The sequence below is a fragment of the Phyllostomus hastatus genome, unplaced genomic scaffold (assembly GCF_019186645.2).
Source record: "Phyllostomus hastatus isolate PE091 unplaced genomic scaffold, TTU_PhHast_1.1 phas_scaffold_46, whole genome shotgun sequence".
Taxonomy (NCBI): Eukaryota; Metazoa; Chordata; class Mammalia; order Chiroptera; family Phyllostomidae; genus Phyllostomus; species Phyllostomus hastatus.
This window is the reverse complement of record NW_025334032.1, coordinates 18,344,194-18,366,829: the sequence shown is the minus strand read 5'-3', so window position 1 is coordinate 18,366,829 and position 22,636 is coordinate 18,344,194. Positions and strand designations below refer to the sequence as shown.

The window sequence follows — 22,636 nt, the reverse complement described above, 5'->3', positions numbered from 1 at the left end:
GGGCCTCACCTTGGCCCTCCTGTAGGGCCCCCTCCGGAGTGCGCTGCCGTCAGAACTGCTGTTCTCAGAACCTCTCCGGACACCTGGTTTGGGAAGAAGAGGAGAAAAGTGGGTGTAACTTTGTATCGTATTTCCTGGAGAGGAAACAGCACACCCAGGAGTGTCTGGGATTTACTTTTTTACTTTCAGAGGAAAAAAGCAAGCAGCCTAGAGAAGGGTGACGAAAGCACAGCAAAACTGAAGAGAAGGAAAATGGGGTTGGGAGGTGAGGGGGAGGAAGGGGACACCGGGGGACCACCTGGGGTCAGCCCGCTGGAGTTAGTTCCCATCCCTAGAGGGGCTCCCAGCCACCAGGGAAGGAAATCCTTGGCCAGGAGACCTCTACACACTGGGGGCCGGGAGCCAGCTCTCCAGGGCTCTCACCAACTTAAAACATTCACCAAGGCCCTCCCCCCCACCCCCAGGAAAGCAGCGGGAGGTCCCAGCTGCTGGGGAAGAGTGTCTTTGGGGACAGGGAAGGGGTGAGAAGGACTGTGCTGGGGAGAGAAGCGATGAGAGGCCACGGCCCAGCAGCTGTGGTGCCTGGGGGTGGCCGAAGTGGCTGAGGCATCAGACACCACCCAGGGAGGCTTTGGGGCTGAGGTTGGAGCTGTGTGTGTGTGGGGCGGGGGGACTGTTTTGGCAACAGCACTGAGAGCGGATGGGTTGGGGAGAGACTAGAGTGTGGAGAAGAGTCCCAGGAGGGTCCTGTGACAGTGGGTGTTTCAGTTCTTTGCTATAACCAATCAGCTCTGCTGTGCTGAGCACAGAAGCAGCAGAGATGAGAGTAAACAAGTAAGTGGGCCAAGTGCCAATAAAACTTTATTTACAAAATAAATCCTGGAACAGAAGGAGGGCATTCCCTGAAGGAAGGAGGCAAGCCTGCACACACCTGGGGAGGGGCAGGGCGACTTGGTGAGCGCCTCTGGCCGGGGGGCCACTGGCTGCACGGGCCTGGTCTGCTTGGCCGCCAGCTTCTTCAGGCTGGCCTGTCTCCGGTGAAACATTTCTTCCATGCTCTCTTGCTTCTGGAAGACCTTCTGCACGTGTTCCTGAAGTGACAAAGTATGACAGACTAGTTAGCCAGATGCTTTGTAAGTGCTGGTGTCTGCAACTCAAAAACAGAACAACCGCGTGCACACCCTCAGCGTGACTGCCTTTCTAGATGCTGCGACGCAGCACCTGCCGCTGGCGCGGCCATCCTGCACTGGTGCTGCTCGCTGTGGCTGCTCAGGGGCGGCAGCCCCACGACGGAGGGAGGGGTGCTGGGCCCAGGGGAAGGTCAGCTGGAAGGGAGGGACACACAGCTCTCCCGTGCATCTGAAGGCTGCCTGTGGAAGGGACAGTGAGCCCGTGGGTCGCCCCAGGGGGTGGGCTGAGTGCAGCTGGCCGAGATGGAAGAGGAGTCCTTCTCAGCACGACATTGGGAGGAGCAACGGGAAGCAGGGCTGAGGAATGGCCACTTCGTCAAACACGCGCCCCTTGCAGGGGAAGGACATGCACCTTTTGACGGACGCATGACCATGACTTCTGTGTAAGGGAAATTGAGCCAGATGACCCCTCCCTCCGACCCTGTATCTCTCTCAATTGCCGACTATCCTCTAAGAATTCATTAGATGATTCTTTTGAACATCATCAGGGTGACTCCCCACCATTCAGGACAGGTGAGCTACCGGTGAAAGGCCCGAGTTGGCATACCAGCAGGTCTTGGGTGAGGATGGGTTCGTAGTCCTGGTAAATTTTATTGAGCTCCTGGATCTTATTTTCTGCACCAGTCTCCAAAAACTTCTCAATTTCTTGGAGGGCTGCCTCGGCCCCATCCTGGGACTGGCACTTGTCCACGGGCTGCGAGGCCAGCAGGTAAATCCCCTCATCGCACCACTTCATGGACTGGACACGGGAAGCATTGCAGGGGGAGAGAATGGCACTGTTAGCAGCTGTGTGGGGGCTGTCTTCGCTGGGGCCTGCTGGCTGTCTCCCACACTGTCCGCTGACCGCTACATTTGGGGGAATATTTTCAGTGCTGCATCATCCTAGTTCTGCTGCAGCACCCAGAGGACCCCCCGGAGGGAATGCAGTGCTCTAAAACGTTGAGCACGTCACCCAGGACAGGACTCACACATACAGGGAGGCAATGCACTGAGTTAGGAACGTGATAAGTTTCCGGGCCTTTACAAGAAACCGTTAGCTGTTGCTAGTGAATTCTAGAAAACAGCTGTGTCAGGACACGACCAACTAGGCCACGAGAAAGGCGTCCAGACAGGAGGGTGTGGGCCAGCTTCTAATCAATGACGGGTGCATCCCACACAGAGGGAGCTGGCCATGTGGGGCCAAGAGTGGTTTTGCCAGCAGGGGCGTGGGGTTGGGGGGGCCTACCGCCTCCAGGAGGCTGTGCAGCTCCAGTGACTTGTTGAGTAGACCTCTCCGCTGCCCGACCTCCGCAGTGAACTGGTCGCAGAGGTGCTGGAGCTCGTGGCACTTGGGGCGGATGGAGTCCACGGCGTAGTGCTTGTTGTCGATGAGCTGCTCCCCCTCGAGGGACAGGGCGCGGGCCCTCTCCACGGCTGCCTGCAGAGAGCCACCCCAGACACACAGCTCAGCTTAGGTTAAGTACAAGAAAGAGAGCGCTACTTCCTTTGAGGGATCTGTGAGGGGAGGGTGTGAGTAGGGCGTGAGAGCAGGGGTCAGCGGTGGGTGGGCCAGGCAGCTGTCCCGCCACCTGCCGACATTGCTCGGGGCTGGGGGCTTCCACTCTGATGGCAGAAAGCCAAATTCCTGTGCCTTTTTAAGAAACTTTGGTGACAACCCTGGGTACCTCTTCACTAGGCTGTCCCCCGCCCACACCAGTCACACCAGTCCGTGTCCCAGTCCTTACGCTGGACTTCTCCTCAAAGCTGGTAAGGTCCTTCAGGAGGTGCTCCGCGTGCGCCAAGCTGTTGCCCACGTCCGTGAAGGTCGCTATCTTCTGAGCCAACGCGTCTAAGGAGGCCTTGACCTGAAACAGAGAAGCGGGTGAGAGACTCAGGCCCACATCAAAACAGCCACAGACAAAGAAAAGGGCATGGAGACATGACTGAAACCAGGAATGACGGAGGAGAGGGAAACTGGGATCTCCCCCCAGAAACACAGACCTGGAGGGAGACCCCTCAATCTAATAAAGAGCGTCTATACAAACCCTACAGGCAGCATCTCACAGATAATGCTGGTGGAAACAAGGCTTTGCCCCTGAGACCGGAAACGAGGCAAGGACACCCGCTCCCACAGCTGTCGCACGAGGGGTGGCAGCTCGAGCCCATGCAGTAAGGCAAAAAAATTACAGATGTAAACAAACAAACAAAAGGCATGCAGACGGGAAAGGGAGCAGTCACACTGTTCCGGTTTGTGCGTGACCTGATTGTGCAGAAAATCCCAAGGGGACAAAGAAACGCCTGGAGGAAGTGTGGTCAGCATGCTTTCAGAGGACAAGATAAATATGCAAAAACCAACTGTATTGCTACATATAGTGATAAATGCACAGACACTGCAACTAAAAATACCATTTATAACTGCTTTTTTACAAGTAAAATATGTTAGTGTAAATCAGACAAAACATGTACTGAACAGGTACACAACATTGACAAAAAAAGTCTAAGAAAATCTAAATAAGTGGTGAGACATATCGGGTTCATTGATGGAAAGATTCAACATAGTAAAGATGTTGATTCTCCCTCAAATAGAGGTTTAACACAACTGCTATCAAAATTCTAGCAAATTTTATATAGATGAAGATGAGATTACTTTAGATTTACATGGAAAGGCAAAGGGACTAGACTAGCTAAAACAACTTTGAAAAAGAAGAATAAAATGGGAAGATTCATCCACCTGATCTCCAGGTGTATAACAGCTACGATCGAGGCCATGTGTTGATAGAGGGACAGAACGCAGACCCAGAAATGGACCCAAACAAACATGCCCCGTGACCTTGGACAGAAGTGGAGAACAGGCGGGTGGGGGAAAGACGAGCGCTGGGGGAGCGGCTGGGCATTCCGAGACCCGAAAAGTGAGCCTTGACCTCATTCTCACGCCTTGTGTCAACAGCACCTTGAAGTGTAAAAACTGCAATCTTTTAGGAAAAGTAGTTTAGGGGACCGTCTCTGGGATCCAGGACTGACACCAAAAGTACAGTCTTTCGCAGGAACAGTGTAAACGGGACTTCGTCCACACCGTACCTCTGCTCTCTGAAACACCCGGTTAAGAGGGCACAAAGACAAGTGACGGGCTGGAGGAAAATACTTTCAAACCACATGTCTGACAAGGGGTTGGTATCTAAAGGTCATAAAGAACTCTCAAAACACAACAGTAAAAACAAAAATGGAAATAATTCAGTCAGAAAATGGGAAGTAGAGATACAGACATTTCACGGAAGAGCACACACTGATGATAAATAAGCACATGGAAAGATGTTCAAGGTCATCAGCCATTACAAAAATGCAAAATAGAACCACAGTAGACATCACTACACACCTATCGGAATGTGTAGAGGAGTTAAAACAACACCACACCAAGTGCTGGTGAGGCTGAGGAGAAACGGGACCCCTCACCCACGGCTGCTGGGGAGGTAAAATGCTCCAGCCACCTGAAAACAATCGGGCTTTTTCTAAAAAAGCTAACCATGACACTACCCTATGACCCAGCAACTGTACTCCTGAGCGTTTATCTCAGAGACATGACAACTTACGTCCACGCAAAAATCTGTACGTGAATGTTTATAACAGCTCTATTTGTACCAGCAAACCCTGGAAACAGCCCAGGAGCTTTCAGTGGGTGACTGGTTCACCCATGGCCCGTCCACACCACGGAATACCGACTACTTCGCAGTGAAAAGTAACAGGTGTTGGCACACAGAACCACCTGGATGAATCTCCAGGGAATCCTGCTGAGTGAAAGGAGCCAATCCCAAAAGGGTATGTGTTGTGTGACCCCAACTACAGCATGTCTTTGAAACGACAACATTATGGGAACGGAGATCGGTGGCGGCCGGGGTCCAGGAGAAGGTAGAAGTGGGAGGGAGGTGGGTGCGTCTAGAGAAGGGAAACGTGGGGGGTCCCTGTTGTGACGGAATGTTCCGGGCATTGAGCATGCCAGGCACAGCACCCTGGCGGTGGTCCTGTGCTTTAGTTTGGGAAAGATGTCACCATTTAGGGAAACTGGGTGGAGAACACACGGATGTCTCCAAATTACTTCTTACAACAGCACTTGAATCTACAATGACCCACACATAAAAAGTCTGGCTGTCTGAAGCGCCTTCTTCAGTCCCCACAGAAATAAGTAAGGAATGACCATCTTCTCCAGGTGCTTCCTTGGCTGGTGTGACCGCTCTGGCCTGAGTCCTGGAGGCTGCTTCGGCTCTCTGGCCTCAGCTCGGCATGGGCCCCGGACCAGCAGCGCTCAGTGAAGGCTGCTGAACAAGGCCACATTCCCCACAGGCGAGATTCACGACTCTCTGGGGAGGGCCAGAGCTGGAGGACGTCCCCACAGAACGGTCCTCTGGGCCTCCTCACCTGGCACCTAGAAGTGGCCCCGCACCCACCTAGGTTTTTTTTCCCCACAGAACTTGACGTGGTTACTTATTTTCTGTGGATGTATGAGTCTCCCTTTGTGACCAGGTTTCCTGAGCACAGGGAAGGCGCCGCCCTGGGTCTGTGTTGCTCCGGATGGCGTACCGTTTTACATTCCTCCGATGCACCACGACCAGACCACAGGGAAGTGTCAATGCATGCATTCTGATCCATACATGATTAACAGGCTTCCAAAGAGCTGGCCACCTCTAACAACCTAACACCATGATGGCGCATCACTTCTACTACAGCCGGTCACACTGAATCCAAGGCAGGGCTGCATCTCCAATCTGTGTGTGCCCAGGGCCCGTGCAGAGGAAGAGCACACAAATGACCATGAAGGGAGAAAAGAGATGGCTTGCCTGAGTGACAACTAATGTGGAAGCTCATGCCAATGAGCAGATTTTACATAATCTTTGCATGTAATGATTGACTCACCAATCACATATTTTAAGGTTTAGTCCAACTCGATCTTGCGGCTTGCTGTGGCTAACGGAGACTACTTCACACTGAGCCACAGTCGACCAGGTGACTCAGCTCTGGGCACTCAGGTGATCCAGCCCACCTACCAGCTCCCTGCAGTTAGATGCCAGGTGCCCATCTGCAGGTTCTCCCTGCACTCTGGGCCACTCACCTCTCGGAAATCCTGCTCAAAATGCCGGAGCTGCAGACACTGTTCAAGTTTTTGCTGATGCTTTGCCCAAAACTCATCAAAGGCAGCCTCGGTTTCATTCAGCTGGGCCAGGAGCCTAGGAAAGAGGAGAGGCACTGTGCTGTGTGCTGGAGTGACCCATGGGGCCTTGGGAAGAATCACCCCCGGCGATAGAAGCACCAGTGGGGGGCTCGGTCTCCAAGCAGCCTCCCTAAGACTCTGGCCTCCTCTTATCCTGGGGACTGAAGCCCAGGATCCGCAGGCAGGGGTTTCTTCAGGGCCCACTGACTTGAAAGGGAGGGCAGTCAGCTGAGCCTGCTAAGTAAGTTTTACGAGGTTGAGATGGTACAGGTTTGGAGTTACTATTTAAAACTTTGGTTTGGGGGTGAAGGAAGCAGTGAGCTGCCACGAGGCACATTCGGGTGAGGAACTGCGGCCACCACCTGCTGTTGTCATTCCCGTGTGCTCTGCACACCGTGCAGGACAAGTGTGAGCAACCTTGTCCCACACCCACCGCATCTGGTGTGCTCAGGCCAGCCCCACTGTATAAATGAGAAAACTGGGTCTGGGGGGAGTCGACAGTGAGCTCCCACCTCCTCCGTCAGTGACATCCCATCCACACAGGCCTGTCCGGTGCCCCAGGGCCTGCTCTGCGTCCCTGGCCCAGAACACCTGCTCAGCGTGTGACCTTCGGACACGAGGCAGGAACAAGGGCTAAGAGTTGAAAAGACCAGCCAGGGTCCAGGTCTGGGACCTGTCTGTGAGGGGCTGGGAGCCCCTGGGCCGGCTGCACAGCTGCTCTGCACCTGCCCCCCACTTGTCCCTGAGCAAGGAGACGGGGTCTCAGCGCCGACCTGGCTTGCGTGGTGAAGAGCACGGAACGGGGAGGAAGTGTGCACTGTGTGGACATCGCAGGGCATCACGAGGTGTCGGCTAACAGCAGTTAACCCTGCAGACACCTTACCCTGTGTCCCGTCATTCATCTAGAAACCAAGGGAGGGAAGCACACACCATCCCCTTTCCAGGGAAAGAAAGGACATGCCTCCAAAACCTGGGGCTGGAGCAGGGAAGGGCCTCAGGTGGCTCCCTTACCTGCAAACAGGCGGAGACCGGGTGTGAAATGGGACAGGAGAGCTCCGAGCGCAGAGCTGCAAGCCTGCCAGCTCCTGTCACCCCTGTTCTCCCTTAAACGGCCCTTCATGCTTACGAAAAAGAGAGATTACTCTGAGGCATCTCCCCAGAGAGGCTGCCTTCTCTGGCATGTGGAAGGACAGCATTTCAGCGGTAAGGACTCCGAGGTCCTCTTGCTTCCCTCTGAGGTGAGGAAATAAGGCTAAGAGAGGCGACGTGGGGTGGGACCTCCCGCTCCTGTCCGTCTGTCCCTCTGCCCTCAGCCTATCGCCTCTCATTTCCACAGAGGCTGGTCACCCGAGAGGCCCCCGCAGCCCGAGGTCCTCACCTCTGCACGGTGGTCTGATTGTCCAGCTGGTCCTGGTTCAGGCTCTGCTCCGGGCTCTTGGCCAGGGGCTCCCTGATGCTCTCCAGGATGCTCTGCCCCTCGTCCAGCGCCAGCCTCATGTCTTCCTGCGGGAAGAGCACAGCACCTTGCATCCCAAGCCCACCCACTCCCCAGGACTCCGCCCGGGTTGGAGGCGATGGTGGGCTTTGTGGGGCATCACCCCTGCGAGGGGAGTGGGAGGGTCACGACGAGTGAGGCGGGCACAGCACCAGACACAGTGGAGTCCTCCTACCCCTGTGCTGACCGTGTGCTCACTGGGAAAAGCAGGCAGGTGTCGGGGAGACTCCTCCCGCTGCGACCAGGGCAGAGCTAGGGTTACGGGTCACGCAGGGGCAGCAGGGTAAGGTAGGAGAGTAACAGGACACCAGACCTCCAGGTGCCTGCTTCTGCAACCATCCTCGCTGCCAGGAGTGAAAGGGAGCGAGGGGTTCTCTGGATGTGGGTGGGGGCGGCCCCCAAGGACCACCTGCGGGTCATGGTCACCGCTGACTCTCATCAGCCTGCGATGTGCAGGTAGGGCAGGGGGTGCGACAGGCTCGGGGAGCACGTCTCCCTCGAACACGGTTATCCAGGGGGTGACGGTGAATACATGGGCACAGCGACTACTCCATGAATGTCAGCCTCTCCAAGTCAGCCCACCACCTCTCCGCCCGCCTTCTTTGGGCCCTCAGAGACAGAATTCCTGTCTTGGCTTACTGCCAAGCAGCAGAAACACCCAGAGGAAGGACGCTGCTGTGAGGCAGCTCGGGAGCTGGTTCGGGGAGAAGCCGCCTCTGACAACCTGCTTCAGTCAGATTCCCCGAGCCGCTCAAGCCAACCACATGAAGTGTCTGCGTTAACATGCTGCTTTTTAAAAAAGGCGCATATTCGAGTTCTCATCACAGAGGTGACCCAGAGCACTGGCATCAAAAGGCGTCTTTGAAACCCCTTTGATTCTGTCTTACCTGATGCTGACATCAGCTCTTTCTGCTCCACCACCTCCCACGCAGACACAAGACACCCCCTGCCCCCCAGAGGCTGCACGTACCTTCGCTTTGACTTTCTTCTCTGTGTGCGCGCAGAGCACTGAGCTCGTAGACTGGACGTCATTGGGCAGTTCCGTTTCGGCCAGCTCGGTCCCGAAGGACTGCAGCATCTGGGCCGTCTGCTTCACCATGAGGGCGAAACCTTCGATGGCCTTGGGAAGAGGGAGGACACCGTCACAACGTGTGCGCACACCGCACCTCCCGCTGCCTGAGAAGCATCGGCAAGGATCAGACGGGCGTCCCCGGAGGGGACAGAGCCACAGAAGCCTGGTCTGCGGGACATAAATACCTTCCCACTGGTTTCCTAGCCTCACGACTTCCTCAGACACATACCGGACACTCTTCACACACGCTTTCATCACCTAGAGCCATTCTAAGCTCGAGGGATCTCCCGTGGTCGAGAGAGGCGTGAGTGCTGCAAACTACAACAGCATGGGGCTTTTCTTTCTTTCTTTTCTGTCTCTTGGCCCAGAGCAAGCCACTCCCGAACTTATTACTCATGTTGTTTCTTTGGATGACTAAGGTCCACTGAGACCATCGCTGTTCGGGAGAAAACTTGGGTTTACATGAACATGTCTTTGGAAAAGGCAGCATCAAAACGCAAAAGCAATTCTAGGGCATTAACTAGGGGTTACTGAGAACCACAGGCCGAAGGCAGCACCCACCGGAGAGTGCCGGAAAGACTCACCGTGCGGTGACACAACCACCTGGTGTGGCAGTAATCCAGGGTCCCGCCCAGGTCCTCGGTCAGCTGGGACTTGTCGATGTAGCCGTGTAATTCTGGTACTGAGCTCAGCATTATGACCTAGAGGAGAAAGAAACTGCCCCTGTAAGCAGAACGCCCAGCACGCAGATCAGGAAATGTTCTCCTGCTGGCAGCTAAGCGCGGCAGGGCAGTGGAAATCATGGGCTTGGCAACTGGGTTTGAGCCCCGCTCTGCCACTAACTGGCTGGTTGACGTTGGGCAAGCCACTCATTCTCTCTGTGTCAGCTTCCTCATCCGTGGAATGGGCTTGTGATGGCTGAGCTTGTAGGTGACAACCACCCAAGTATGCGACGCCCTCGGCATAGCCGGGCTTGCCATGGGCAGCAGGCATCAGACAAGGGTTTAGATGTTCCTCCGGCCAGGCAAGCTCAGCATGGCAACCGGACAGAGCTTGGACTGGAAGGAAGGCGATTTTGTCTTTACTCCTGCGGAACTCCCGTGAGGTCATCACAGGTACGAGTCAGGGTCAGCACAGCGCCCTTGACCTGCACGTGGTTGCAGTGGCCAAGCGAGCTCTTCCACACAGGACAAGGTTTTATGTTTTTGTATTTTTCTTGCCCTTTCTGAGGTTAATCTGTCCATGAGTTTCAGATAAAAATAGCCTTTCTCTGCAAGCTGTCTCATAGATACTACACAACAGGTCTTTGAGAGGTTCAGCCTGACTGTTACGTGAAACCACCTCATGTATTATTAAATACTGTATTAGTTTAAGGTAGGCGTCCTCCCCCAGAGAGATTCGGTCCCTCAGGGGACATGCGACAATGTCTGGGGGCAGTTTTGATTGCCGCAGTGTCCAGGGTGGGGCGGGGCTAGGGTTTGGCGGGTGGGGGTGGGGTGCTGCTACCCTGGCGCACGGGACAGCCCCACCACAGAGAACCGTCTTTCCCAAACTGTCACGGGGCCGATGCCGAGGTCTCCTGATCAAAGCACAGTCTTCATTTAAAGAAAGGGCTAACATGTCATTTTAAGGCAGAAAACTGTTCTTAGCCGACATGACCCCGTTTTCTCTCTGTTCTTCTCATGAAACTGTCTCCATGCAGCCAGACAAGCCTGATTCGCAAGCAGCATGACTGAAGACTAGTTGGCTGGGCAATCTCGGAGTGGCAGCCACCTTCCTTCGTGGCTTCTGTGTCTCGCCTAACAATTGTCTGTGCTGCACACACATTTAACCACGACAGGAAGGGCACAGGGACCCACCATCCTTCTTGACACTTCCCACTGAGCGCTGAGTTCAGCACACAGCGCTGAAACACAAACCTGAACACTTTTAAAAACAGCATCCCGATGATGCCTTCTGTGAGACTGAAGAAAGACCAAAAACGGGTCAGTGAACTGCAGATGCGGAAGATGATATTTGTGAACACCGATTCTGACGGCTCACTGATTCGGCTGCTACCAGGCAGCACCCCTTTCCCGAAGCTGCCCTGCATGAGCTGGAGCAAGGAGACGAGGCAGTGACCTCTCTGCAGGGCCCGGGCCAGCTACCCGTACCGGGCACCTGGGTTCCCTCTCCAGGCCTTGGGGGTGCTCACACGGACTTCCCTGGCCCGTCTCGTCTGCAGGCGCTGGCAGAGCCTGGCCCGTCCTCACTAGGAGGCAGGCGATGGCACTCGGCACATTGGGTTCTCTTGTTCTTCAGCCTGACTTGCTGTGAGAATGTTCTAGACTTGTGGCTCTCACAAAATGCCTGTACTTTTAAGCGATCTATCCGAGGCCTGCTTTGCACAGTCAACCAGGGGTGGGGCATGGCAGGTGGGAAAGAAGGATCGTACAGATCCTGGCTGCATGAGATGAAGTACAATACAATCTCCAGCTGAGTCATTTCGGGCTTTATTTTTGCTCACGGCATTGAGGTTAGCACCATGAGGGTTTCAATGATCACAGATGGGCCAAGAATGCAATTACGCTTAGTTCTGCCTGTGCAACTAAAGCAGGGCATACTTACCGGCACCTTCATCTTAAAGTCATCTCTATTGAATTTGAAGGCCAGGTCAGAGAGAGTCCTTTGCAGGAATCCTGTTGGGCGCAGAACGAGGACGAGCTGCAGGTTTGCTGGGAAGGAGGCCTGCAAGAGAACGGAGTGGCTGTGGCATCGTGTGTGGACAGCTGGAGTGGAGCTCAGGGTTCCCATGCACCTGCAGCTGACCGCGCAGGCTGGGTGGGGCAGACCCAGCTCAGGGGTTCAGGTGTTTTCAAGGCAGCAATGTCACGCTAAGATACAGAGACACTAACTCTGTCAGAGACACCGCTGTTTCTAAAAAGAAAAGGGAAAAAGTCACACTGCTTGGTGCAGCTACATTATACTACTTATAAAGGAGAAGGTCTAAAAGCCTATTATACTTGTTGCAGACTGAACTGCATCCTCTGAAGTTCAGATGTTGACGTGTGAACCCCTGGCGCCTCAGAATGTGACCTGACTTGGAGAGAGGCTAAAGTAAGGTGTGGGGGTGGTCCTCTAACCCAGTGACCGGTGCCCTTATAAAAGGGAAATTTGGACACAAACACGCACAGAGAGAGGGCCCCGTGAAGACGAAAACACAGATGGGTGATGCGTCCACAAGCCAAGGGTCGCCACAAGTATCCAGCTACACCAGAATTGGGTGAGAGTCTGGAATATGCTCCCCCTCACAGCCACAAAGGGGATCAGCCCTGCGGACGCCTTGATCTTGGACTTCCCGCCTCCAGGCCTCCAGACTGTGAGGTCAGGAACTTCTTTTGTTTAAACCATCTGGTCTGGGAGCTTGTTATAACAGCCCACGAAACTAATACACTTGTTAAATAGGAAAGCCATACAGATGCATATCTGTATTACCTAGAAGAAAGATAAAAATAGGCATGCACATACACTTAGATACGATTACGTGAATATGTTCAGTTATCAGCTCTGCTTACAAGGGATGAGGGACCTTAGGCAATTACTCAACCTCTGGTGCTTCAGTTCCCCCACCTTTGAACTGGAGACGACAAAGTGCCTTCCTCGCTGCACACTCGTGAGGGTTAAATGACCTAAGGCGCAGGCAGAGTTCAGCACAGCGCTCACGCGAAGCACTCAAAAATGTGGCGATGACAGATCTATCGTAAAAGGCCGTTCTGGATGCCAGATTACTTCCAGATGCTGGAGTCCGGGGAGACCCCATCACTAAAGCAAGAGATCTTGAGGCAAGTGAGTCTGATTTCCGGATGGCCAGGCAGGAATGCACCTAACGCATGATACATGGGAAAGAATGGCACAGCCCTAAGGCCTGAAACGGACAGGCAGCAAGAAATGGAAGAGGGGAAACAGCTTTCCCCTCTTGGCTGAAGTGTCTCAGCTGAAAGGTCATTCCTGAGCCCCACTCTAACATCCCCGCTGGTGTCGGCAGACCTGTTCACAGGGAACCCTGAAAGGCATGGAGCGGGGTAGCCCCCTGTCAGAGACCGGCAGGCAGCCCGTCTGCACGCAGAACCCACTACATCTGGGGGTATTCCTGGGCTGTGTGGTGATGTCCACCCTGTGTCTGCGACCTGGCCATTCCTTGAGCTTCCACCTGAAGATCCTCGGTACCTGCTGGGCACCTCCATCATCTTCCAGGAGACTTGAAAGCAGCTCTAAGACTTCAGTGACCCGCTGCCTCTGAGTCAGGTGTAAGGCACTATACTTCCTGCCTGCAGCCCCCTAGGCAACCCCCTCTACATGGTCCCCCAACATGTCTGCACCACTGGCATAGCCCTGGAAGACAAGGACCATGTGTCTTTGGTCGCCAGCACCTTAGCAGGTGCTTGCTAAGTGTTTGCAGCTGCATGGACACGGAGGTGAGCTGTCCCAAGGTGCCATCTGCCCAGGTGTGGTCTGCAGAGTCACCCATGTTCACCAGCTGGACCCAGCACTGGGCCTGGGTGGGGTTATTTTCAGGAGAATAGGGGGTCACTCAGCCCTGCACCCTGTGTCTCACCATCACACTTGATGCTAGGACACAACACTGTGGGGGATGCACAGGGAATGGGGGGGACCTGGCAGCTCAGTACCAGCTCAGAAGGGAACTGCAAAACCAGCATGCCTGCAGTGACCTCTCCATTGTGCCCGCTCCTGCTGACCCGGGCCGACCGATGTTCACGAAGTTCTACTCCTTTGCAAGGCATTGGGGGCTGGGGGACCCCAGAACCAGGCAGAGTCAGAAGCCCGGCTAACTTATCAGCAGGAGGACTGTGCAAACCTGTCACCCTCATTTGTGAAATTGGCCACCACTATTTAAGGAAAATGTCCTTATGAAAGCCTCTCTCTACGGGTCACAGTGAGTCATGCTTTTCTAAATTTCAACATCGCTTTCATCGCCCTAACTCACACCTCACGGCAGATGTGCTGCTCTGCAAGGACGAGTCTGAACTGATAAGATAAAGCTGCGCCCTCCTGCTTCCGTGACTTCACTTGGACTAACAATGCGGGCGGCAGGAGGACACGTGGGCAGGGGCGCCCCTCCCTCCCTCCCCAGAGGCGGCGCTCTGCCAGCTGAGCCTGTGGCTGGAGGAGACAGACCATCAGACCAGTTGTTGTCCACTCTCCTCCTCTTTGCCTCGGTGCCTCCGCGTCTTCACGTTAGTGACTCGTTACAGTCAAGGGAGTGAGTGCAAGGTCCTAGCCGAGTGAGAAGGCTTAATGACGCGCACGAACACATTGTGAATATAAACAACAGTAAATTAAATTTCCTCTGGGTTGGGGCCAACCATATGCACTAAAAGCTGGAGAATATAACAAAATAAAAACTTATTTTAAAAGTAAAGGTAACTAAGTGGAGGATTTGGGATGAGGGCTATAAAGGAACATCTCTTTGTAATCTAGTAATCAAGCAATCATCAAATGATTGTAACAGGTTTCCGTGTAACATAAAACCAGTGTGGTTTGTGTTCAGGACCTGGCCCTGGCTGGCCTGGGGGCGTGTGCGATGTGATGACTATGTACATGTGATCTGGGGACAGGAAAACAGGGGCTGACGGGCTTCCGCAGTAATATTCTTGGAGCCTCACAGGACGAAGGGCCAGCGCAGCTAAAGACAACAGAGAACATCAGAAGCCCTGCGGAAGCTGGGGCTCGGGGGACGCTGTCTGAAGCCCTCCCCAAGGTCCAGTCCCTGCCTTCACTCTGCTCAAAGCCACGTTCATCCAGCCTGACCGCTGACATCTGTCTCACAGGAGACAGACAACAATAGGAAGTGTGTGTGTGATAAGTGTCAATGTGAACGTTTGGGTCTTGCTGTGAAGGGACGGAAAACCCTGAGTCTGAACCAGAGAAGCTGCATTGGAGCAGAGACCTCTGACCCCAGGGCTGTGTTCCCTGGTCTGGACGCGAGCAGCAAGGACGGGGCGTCTGAGACCAGTCCCGGGGAGCACTGCTGAGACCACCACAGACGTCATTAAGGAGGAGGCACTGCCCGGAAAATAAGGGGGAAGGGCTCGAGCTTTGAAGGATGGACTGTCATGAGCCTGAGTGCTCTCCAGGTTAGGAGCCCTGCGCCGCCCGCCCGCCCTCCCGGACACCGTGTGGACCAGCGGCGCCACGGCTCACACCCTCGCCTCCACCGGGCACTCACCCCCCTGCGCTTAGGCCTCTGGTAACCAGCACCCATTAGGAACTCAGTAGCGTTGTTTAATGTAATGTAATGTCGCCACGTACAGTGTATTCCCTGAATGGCCTAAGGACCCGGGGTCCCTCGGACGCGTCGTTTTGTGTCCTTCCTGCACCCACAGGCAGCGCGGGCTCCGCAGAATCCTCCCCGTGCAGACGGAAACGGCCTCACCGCGGTTTCCTTCGGTGGCGTGCGCCAGGGGACAGACTGAGCTCGCATTAGGCTGGCTCTCAACAGAAACAGGTGCCCTCTGTGAGAAAACCCCAAAGGCCAACCGCACACATGCTCCCACACGTGCTGAACAGAAGGGGAAAGGGGATGAAAGTTCAAAATGGGAGCCCAGAAGGGGCACGTAGGCGTTTTGTAAAAGATGCCCCCACCCCAGGACAGAACCGACGGTCAGACAGAGCACCCTGATTAAACCCCCAGCTCTGCGCCTTGCTTCTGCCTGTGTCCAACCGCTGAGATCATGATCTGTGGCAGGTGAGGATGCCCCTCCTCCCCCCACCCCCCGCCCCCTCACAGCCAATAAAGGCTCTTTTCTTGACGGAGGCACAAGTCTGACTTTCAAGAACAATGGACTTCGGTTCCTCCAACGTCTTGTGTTTCTATTCCAAGCCAAGCCAAAGGCATCCGAAAGAGAAAAAAAGACGCCCCAGACTAAGGAGAGCTCAGCTCACGAGACAGCACACACAGTGGCTAAAAACAGCCAGGTCAGTGGCACCGTGTGAGTGCTGGGATCATTGTTGCCCAGAGCCCCCGCAGGCGACAGCACAGGTGCACCAGCTCTGCCCTGCCCAGCTCCCCGCATGGGGACCATCGTGCAGGCTGTCTTCCACCCCCACCCCGCAGAGCCATGCTGGCCGTCAGACCCACGCCCTGGCTCGGAGATGTACTCACGCCTGAGGGAGGCACGGGCCTGGCTCGACATGTCCCGACCGCCCCTGCGACCTGTACGCTGCCTCAGGAGCCCCGTATATCTGTCCGACATCTCTGGGCCTGACTCCCACCACGGTGCCCTGGGGACTGCCTGCCCCCGCCTGGCGCACCGGTCTTACTCACATGCCCTGCACGCCCCTGGCACCTCACATAGGTCCAGGCACAGCAGGGTCTTTGTAAATGTGTTGGGTACATGAATACCCAACATTTTTGTTGGGTGATATCATTAGTTTTTGGCAATAATATCAGTAATGTCTTATAACAAAAAGCACTGGAGTTCAAAGAGAATTTTTTATAATTCTGCTGGAAAAATGCTAACTTCTGGGATTTCTAAACAAGTATTGGAGGACTCTGAGACTCACAGGAAAAAGAATGGGAAAAAAACTATATTTTTGCTGTATAAGAATCAGTGCAAACCTAAAAACCCAAACACCAACTTTTTAGCTAAGGTTTTCACAAAACAAAGTTCTAGAGCTGAGCCAGCTTGCTTCAGAAGGTAACCTGACTATGAACTTAATGACGAATGAAACTCCGGTTATACTCGGCATCTGGAGAGCTGGACTCGGACAGCCTGGGCTGGTGGCCTTGGGCCATACTGCTGAACTGTAGGGTGACTCAAGGATCACTTCCACTCAGAACAAAACAAAACAAAACAAAACAAAACAATTTACCTGTTTCTTAAAAAGCAACCCGACATTTGGGAAAGTTCTTGTCTCTAACCAGGAGCAACTAATGGGCCTGAGAGATATTCATGGCGAACCTGCCTCACTCGGGGCCTTGGCTGGGCGCCCAGCCGCACAATGATGCACAGGACTTGGCCTTGACTTTAAGGACACCCTGACGTGCAAACAAGGGAGGATTGTGTACCTCCATAAAGTAGAGGGAAAGCAGGAGACTCCCAGAGAAGTGCTTCTCTGCTGGGGCTGGGCGAGGGGGAGTGGGAGGATGGGAGGCCCCCTGGGGGGGGCGGGTTGGGGGGGTGGTGAGAGCATTCCGGGGAGAGGCATGGGGCAGCACTCTCCAGCGGAGAGGAGAGGCCTGGACCCCACAGGGCATGCCTGTGACCACATGGGTATGTCAGGAGTACCCTGTGAGTTCCTGAGGACAACAAAACAAAGGAAATTGGATTATAAGACAGCAATTTTCAACTGGTGTGCCCCAAGAATTTTTGAAACATGCAGTACCTGGCTATTTGGTCAGGGGCCCTGGCCTCTTTTCCCTGAGATTGTCAAACCGAAAAATGACAACAGCCAACACAACCATAGCTGTCGGCGTGCGTGAATCAAAATTATACCTGTTTATTTTGTCAGGTTGGCAAAACATACATCTTTCGGTGTACCACAGCCTTTTTGTAATCAGTTTGTGTGTCATGAGATTGAAAAAGGTTGAAAATCGCTGATGTAACACACTGGCTTCTTTTGAAACACTCGGAAAGTGTTCTGATTTGCTTCAGACAAATGATGCCATAGGAAGTGTGTGCCAGGTGGGAACAGGGACCTGGAGACACACCTGGGTGGTGTAGGGAGAAGCTTTACCAGAAAGACAAAGGTGGGACCCAGTAGCTCAAGAACAGGTTTGTACGAAACAACAAAACAACGGTTGTAAGAGCCAGAGGGGACACCGAACCTTTAATTGTCATTAAGATGAATCTCAGCCCAGCAGCCTCCCAGAGGCCAAGAACCAAAGATGGTTGAACCACAAGACCATGATAAGAGGTTAGGAGAATTTCACTCTCCTGGGGTTTTGGTTTTTGAAAGACGCTTGGGAGCAGCGGAGCCCTCGCAGCTGAAGGAGGACCCAGCCACAGTCGCTTTGGGTCACCCAGCTTGCCAGGAATCAAAGTTTCTGTGTCCAGTGGCTGCTGGGAAGCGAGTGAGGGCAAAGCTCAGCATGGGGTGACGGCCCTGTGCTGGAGATGCTAAGGGGGGTGGACGCTACTGACCAAAATAAGATTCAGGAGCTCTCTGCTGCCTTACCTCCTCCCCCTACATCAGCCCTGCAGGCTGCAAACGGCCCCAGGGACCACCACAGACCAGCTGCCCCGTGGTCCTGGAGGGCAGCCTGCAAACCGACTCTACGAATGTGAAGATCAATGAAGGCCTTGGTGACGAGGGTTGCTAACTTCCCTGGCAGGGATGGGTCACCAAGGAAGATGGAGGCATCAGACTTAGCTGTAGAACTAAAGAATAAACAATCCTTTTTGAAAAGGAGAGGGCCACTTAGAAAAAGCTAAGGTGTCAAACGTCTAGCCTGAGGATTCTCTGTAACTCACTCGACACCCTGCTGGCTGTTTGGGACCTGGTGCTTTATTTCAGAATGAACAAGCTGTAAAATCCTGAGCCTCTCACATACTCCATGGTCAAAAATAAATGAGCCAGTGGAATCGGTTTAAAATTAAAACAAGCCCCCTAAGAGTTAACCCGGCTGAGAGCAGACACACACGCGCGCACGCCTGCCCTAGCAACTGGAGAGGCCAAGGAGGCAGGGTGCCCAGGTGCCCCCGAGCCTGGCCTCGGGCCACCCGGGGCTGGCACTCTGAGCTGGCTGCACACCCGGGCTCTGCACGGCACGGTGACAGCCCGAGTCCAAACTGCCACCCAGGTGGATGGGTCGCTAGTGGAGAAAGACTGCTGTCACCCAGCCTGGGAGGAGCGTGGGTGGTGGGGACGTCACAGAGTTGGGGCACCGACACTTACGGCTATCCGCAGGACCGATGCCTTCACGGAGGTCCATTTGTCCTGCCTTCGGTCTATGACCAGGATGAACCCGATGCCAGCATCTTGTAAGCTGAAACGAGGAGGAGAGACACCAGAAATTAATGTGTGCCGCAGGAAGACAGGCTTGCGCGTCATCTCTAAGAAAACCTTATGATAAAATGCTTCCTCCAGTAATCCTTATGCCACTCCCGCACCGCAAGGCAGAACACATGCCAAGTAGGCGTCTGAGCAGACTGCGGCATGTCCATGAACCTCATCCGGGCGATTTCCAGAACTCGCTCTCATTGAAAGATGGACCAGTGTTTTCTGTGTTTTGCTGATTTTCCGGCCTCACAGCAACCATCTCACAAGGCAGAGATCCAGGCAGAACCCATCCTTCCTGGAGCTCAGTCAAGTTCGTTCCACAGTCAGAGCCGAGTCATATTTGTCCCTCGGCTGACTATCCAGCTCAATCCTCCAAGACAAGGTTTGAGACCCACATGTTACGTTAGTCCTAGCACCTGAGGTCCCCCTGCTCATCCACGTTAGAAAACTGCTCTTGACGGCATTGCTGCAACTTTGGGAGAAAATCCCCGAGGCAGCTGAAGGCTCACAAGCATCTGGTGGAAAGCAGAGAGGAGATACAGCTCCTTGCAACGGCATCTGTGACAAAGATAACACAGAGTCGCTGTGTAATGACAACCACAGTCCTGACTTAACCCGAGGCGGGAGCCTGAGTCACTGTGGAGAAACGAGGAGGTCCTCCTCCGTCGGCTAATTTTACATCCAAGCCAATTGTGTAATGCCAGCAGCTGCCGCTGCCAGCCAATCCACGCAGGCGTGAGAGGGGCAGCCTGAGGCAATGACGGGAATCACTAATTTCTGAGTCTCTGAACCTACGGGAGCCACTTCTGGGTTTAAATGAGAGTCAGATTGACACGGACAAACATAAATGAAGCCATCTGTGAAAGCCTGCGGTCACCGGTGTGTACTATAGCCAGAGCTGCCACACCCCAAGTCTTCCCCGACTCTCAGATTCAATGACAGGGACAGTGATAACACACAGTGCACACCTGTGTGCGCACGCCTGCGTGGCCGTGTGTGCACCTGTGTGGGTGTGAGCTGTTGACGGTGTGTCCTCATCCACACCTGACGATGAAGACTGTGTATGTAGGAAGGAGTCCAGTTCAACGACAGCAAAGGCCTTCTGGGTAAATGCACAGATCAATGTCAACTTTTCACTCAGAACAGCCTGCCTGCTGTTGGTAGCAGAGCCCACAGGTACGCACGCACGGTGGGAAGGCGATGCCGCTGTTTCCCAGCAGCCCAGCGTGCTCCAGCCAGACCTGTCTCCCGAGCCGGCTTACTTCTCATGGAAGTAAGGTCTGTTTCTGTTTTGCATATCACTCGAGTTTCAGGGCCAGACACCTAGGCTCACAGCGGCCTTGCCGCCCACTGCACCCCAGCAGCAAGTGCTCCACTCAGGGGACCGGCCAACTTGCCCGGTTCAGGCCTTCAGGCCCGGCCGGCCAGGCAGGAAGTTGAGACAGAAGAGAAACCCTAGTCCCTGGGCCTGGACACTCCTTCTGGGAGGAGGGGTTTTTTGTTCTTTGGGGTTGCTACCGGCCAGCCACCACACTAAAAAGTTGGTTGACAGTCTTCCCTTAATCTCCAGAACCACCCTATGAGGTAGCTGAGAGATGGGGCACGCAGACACAGAGGGGTGAGGTTGTCTACCCACAGTGACAGCCGGTGAGCACAGGTGGCAGGAGCCCCACGACCTGGCTCCCAGCCAGAGCTCTCAGGTGTCTGCCCACTGCCTCCCAGGCCACGCCCACCCCAAGGATAAAAGAGCCTCCTCCTGCCCCTCCCACCTCTGGGCTTCGTCTTAATGCTGGGCCAGGCAGGGGCCTCCTCCTCAGGGGTCCTTCCACCACTGCTGGGTGTCCGGGGGACGTGCTGAGGGGGTCCGACTCCAGAAGCAGACAGCAAAGATGCCCACACACGAGAACCCAGCTCAGGGTCCAGTAGAACTCTTCCATGCCCTGCTCATCTGGTCTCTCACCATGTTTTGGGGACAGTGACTCAGAGGCACATAGATTTGACAAACATGTGGCATCTTATGTAAGGATGTAGAGGCCCTTCAAGGCTCCCATGCGCCCACGTGACCACAGCCCCAGAGCAAGGCCATGCCATTCGCCCCCTCCCCCAGGAGCTGAGGCTCAGCAGCCCATTGGTCCCATCAGTCCACCCCCCACCCGGCTAAGAAAGGTCTGGGTATGCCCACGTGAATGAGGGCTCTGGAGCTCAGGAAGCCCCGCTACTCTGCCTCTCCACTCCCGAATCCTGACCTCATACGCCTGGGGGGGCAGGGCGGCTCATGCTTGCCAGAAGCTGCCCCCTGTAAAGTCTCTTGCTTGCCAGGCCTTGGGCTGACTGTGCCGGAGGTGGTGGCAGTGGAGTAAACAGGGAACGGACAGTTCAGAAGCTGGCAGCCACACAAAATGTCCCAGCACCCTGGGCACACATGGCCTGCAACACACAGATGTTGGCCTCCAACCTCGAAACACTTGGATCAGAGGGCTGCCCTGGCCAGCAGCCCAGCAGCTGAGTGAGGCTGATGAGCTCACTTTGGACCTAAATAATTGAAAGAGGCAAGGAGCTCACACAAACTGTTTCTGGGGCTCACCCATTCGCTAGTGCCATCTCTAACACCCATGGGGCTCCCTGGCTTTGGGTGCTCGTGGGCCTGCTAGCTCCACCTGGGTGGCCCTCAGAGCTCTGGGGCACACAAGCCCATCAGCTGTGGGTTTGACCTCCTAGTGCTTGCCAGGAGCAGTGAGCAGCCTCAAGGCCGTCCAGACACAAGCGCTGGGTGGTACCCCGCCAGTGAGTGTGCTCTGCCGTCACCCGGCATCGTGTGTGTCTAGTTCTTGGCTGGGCCGCATCTTGCTCCCCAGCCCGGGTGGGCCTGGCTCCCTCCCCCTCCACTGGTTCAGACCCAATTTATCACAGAGCAGGGATGGGCAGAGACACAAAGAGAAGCAGGATGACAGAAGAGGAAAGGCATTCACAGAGAGAATGGCCCTGGTGGGGAGGGCAGAGGGACAGAGCAGGCAATGAAGCAGGCTGCTGTTCCACCTGCAACGTGTACCCAGGCTCCTGAAGAGTCAGTTACAATGCTGACTCAGGCTCAGGAAGCCAAAGTGGGGCCCACCTGAGTGCATTTCTAACAAGCTCCCCATGATGCTGATGCCGCTGGTCCCAAGACCCCACCCGAGTGGCGAGTCCCACAGACAAGCCCTGAGGACTGCCTGTGTGGGGCAGAGAGGCTGGCTCTGTCTGAGTGCCCAAGTTTCTGCCTGGAGGAAGAGCCCAAGGGGAGGTGGGGACACCTGGGGTGGCTGCTAGACTGTAGGATGGGGCAGGGTCAGGAAAGGAGGAGGGGAAGGAGGGGAAGTGGTGGAGTGACAAGGAGCTGTTCAGGTGGAGTGAAGCAGGGTGAGGATGCAACAGGGGCTGCAATGCAGAGGTTTAGGGGCATCCGGGCGGTGCTGGAGGGCAGAGAGTGAGCGGAGGTGAGCAGTCAGGTCATCGGTGGGGGAGGGGAGGCGCTGACATTGGTGAGGCCAGAAGGTGTTTTTGGGAAAGAGGCCATTGGGAAGGAATCCCGAGCGACTGGGAGGTCGCCACCCCTTTCCAGAACAACAGGGACAACGTCAGGCATCACACACCTTCCTGCTGGGCCTGAGCCCCCACACCTGTTCTCCTCAAAAGGCAAGGCATTCTGGAGACGACACAAG

General features: G+C 54.8%; 1 protein-coding gene across 17 annotated transcripts in view; it reads right to left on the bottom strand.

Annotated features, from left to right (window-relative positions):
• Positions 1–22,636, bottom strand: part of MCF2L (MCF.2 cell line derived transforming sequence like) — a 169,144-nt gene that overhangs the window by 20,626 nt on the left and 125,882 nt on the right. For 16 of the 17 annotated variants that reach the window (XM_045821649.1, XM_045821648.1, XM_045821653.1 and 13 more), the window contains 11 exons: positions 18,834–18,924; positions 11,544–11,663; positions 9,521–9,637; positions 8,835–8,984; positions 7,748–7,872; positions 6,271–6,385; positions 2,915–3,034; positions 2,416–2,607; positions 1,738–1,929; positions 932–1,091; positions 10–83 (listed from right to left, as the gene is read on the bottom strand). In XM_045821649.1, coding sequence (XP_045677605.1) covers positions 10–83; positions 932–1,091; positions 1,738–1,929; positions 2,416–2,607; positions 2,915–3,034; positions 6,271–6,385; positions 7,748–7,872; positions 8,835–8,984; positions 9,521–9,637; positions 11,544–11,663; positions 18,834–18,924 — 1,456 coding nt within the window. Of the gene's footprint in view, positions 1–9; positions 84–931; positions 1,092–1,737; positions 1,930–2,415; positions 2,608–2,914; positions 3,035–6,270; positions 6,386–7,747; positions 7,873–8,834; positions 8,985–9,520; positions 9,638–11,543; positions 11,664–18,833; positions 18,925–19,329; positions 19,464–22,636 lie in introns of those variants that run through there. The other variant, XM_045821666.1, reaches the window with a different exon arrangement.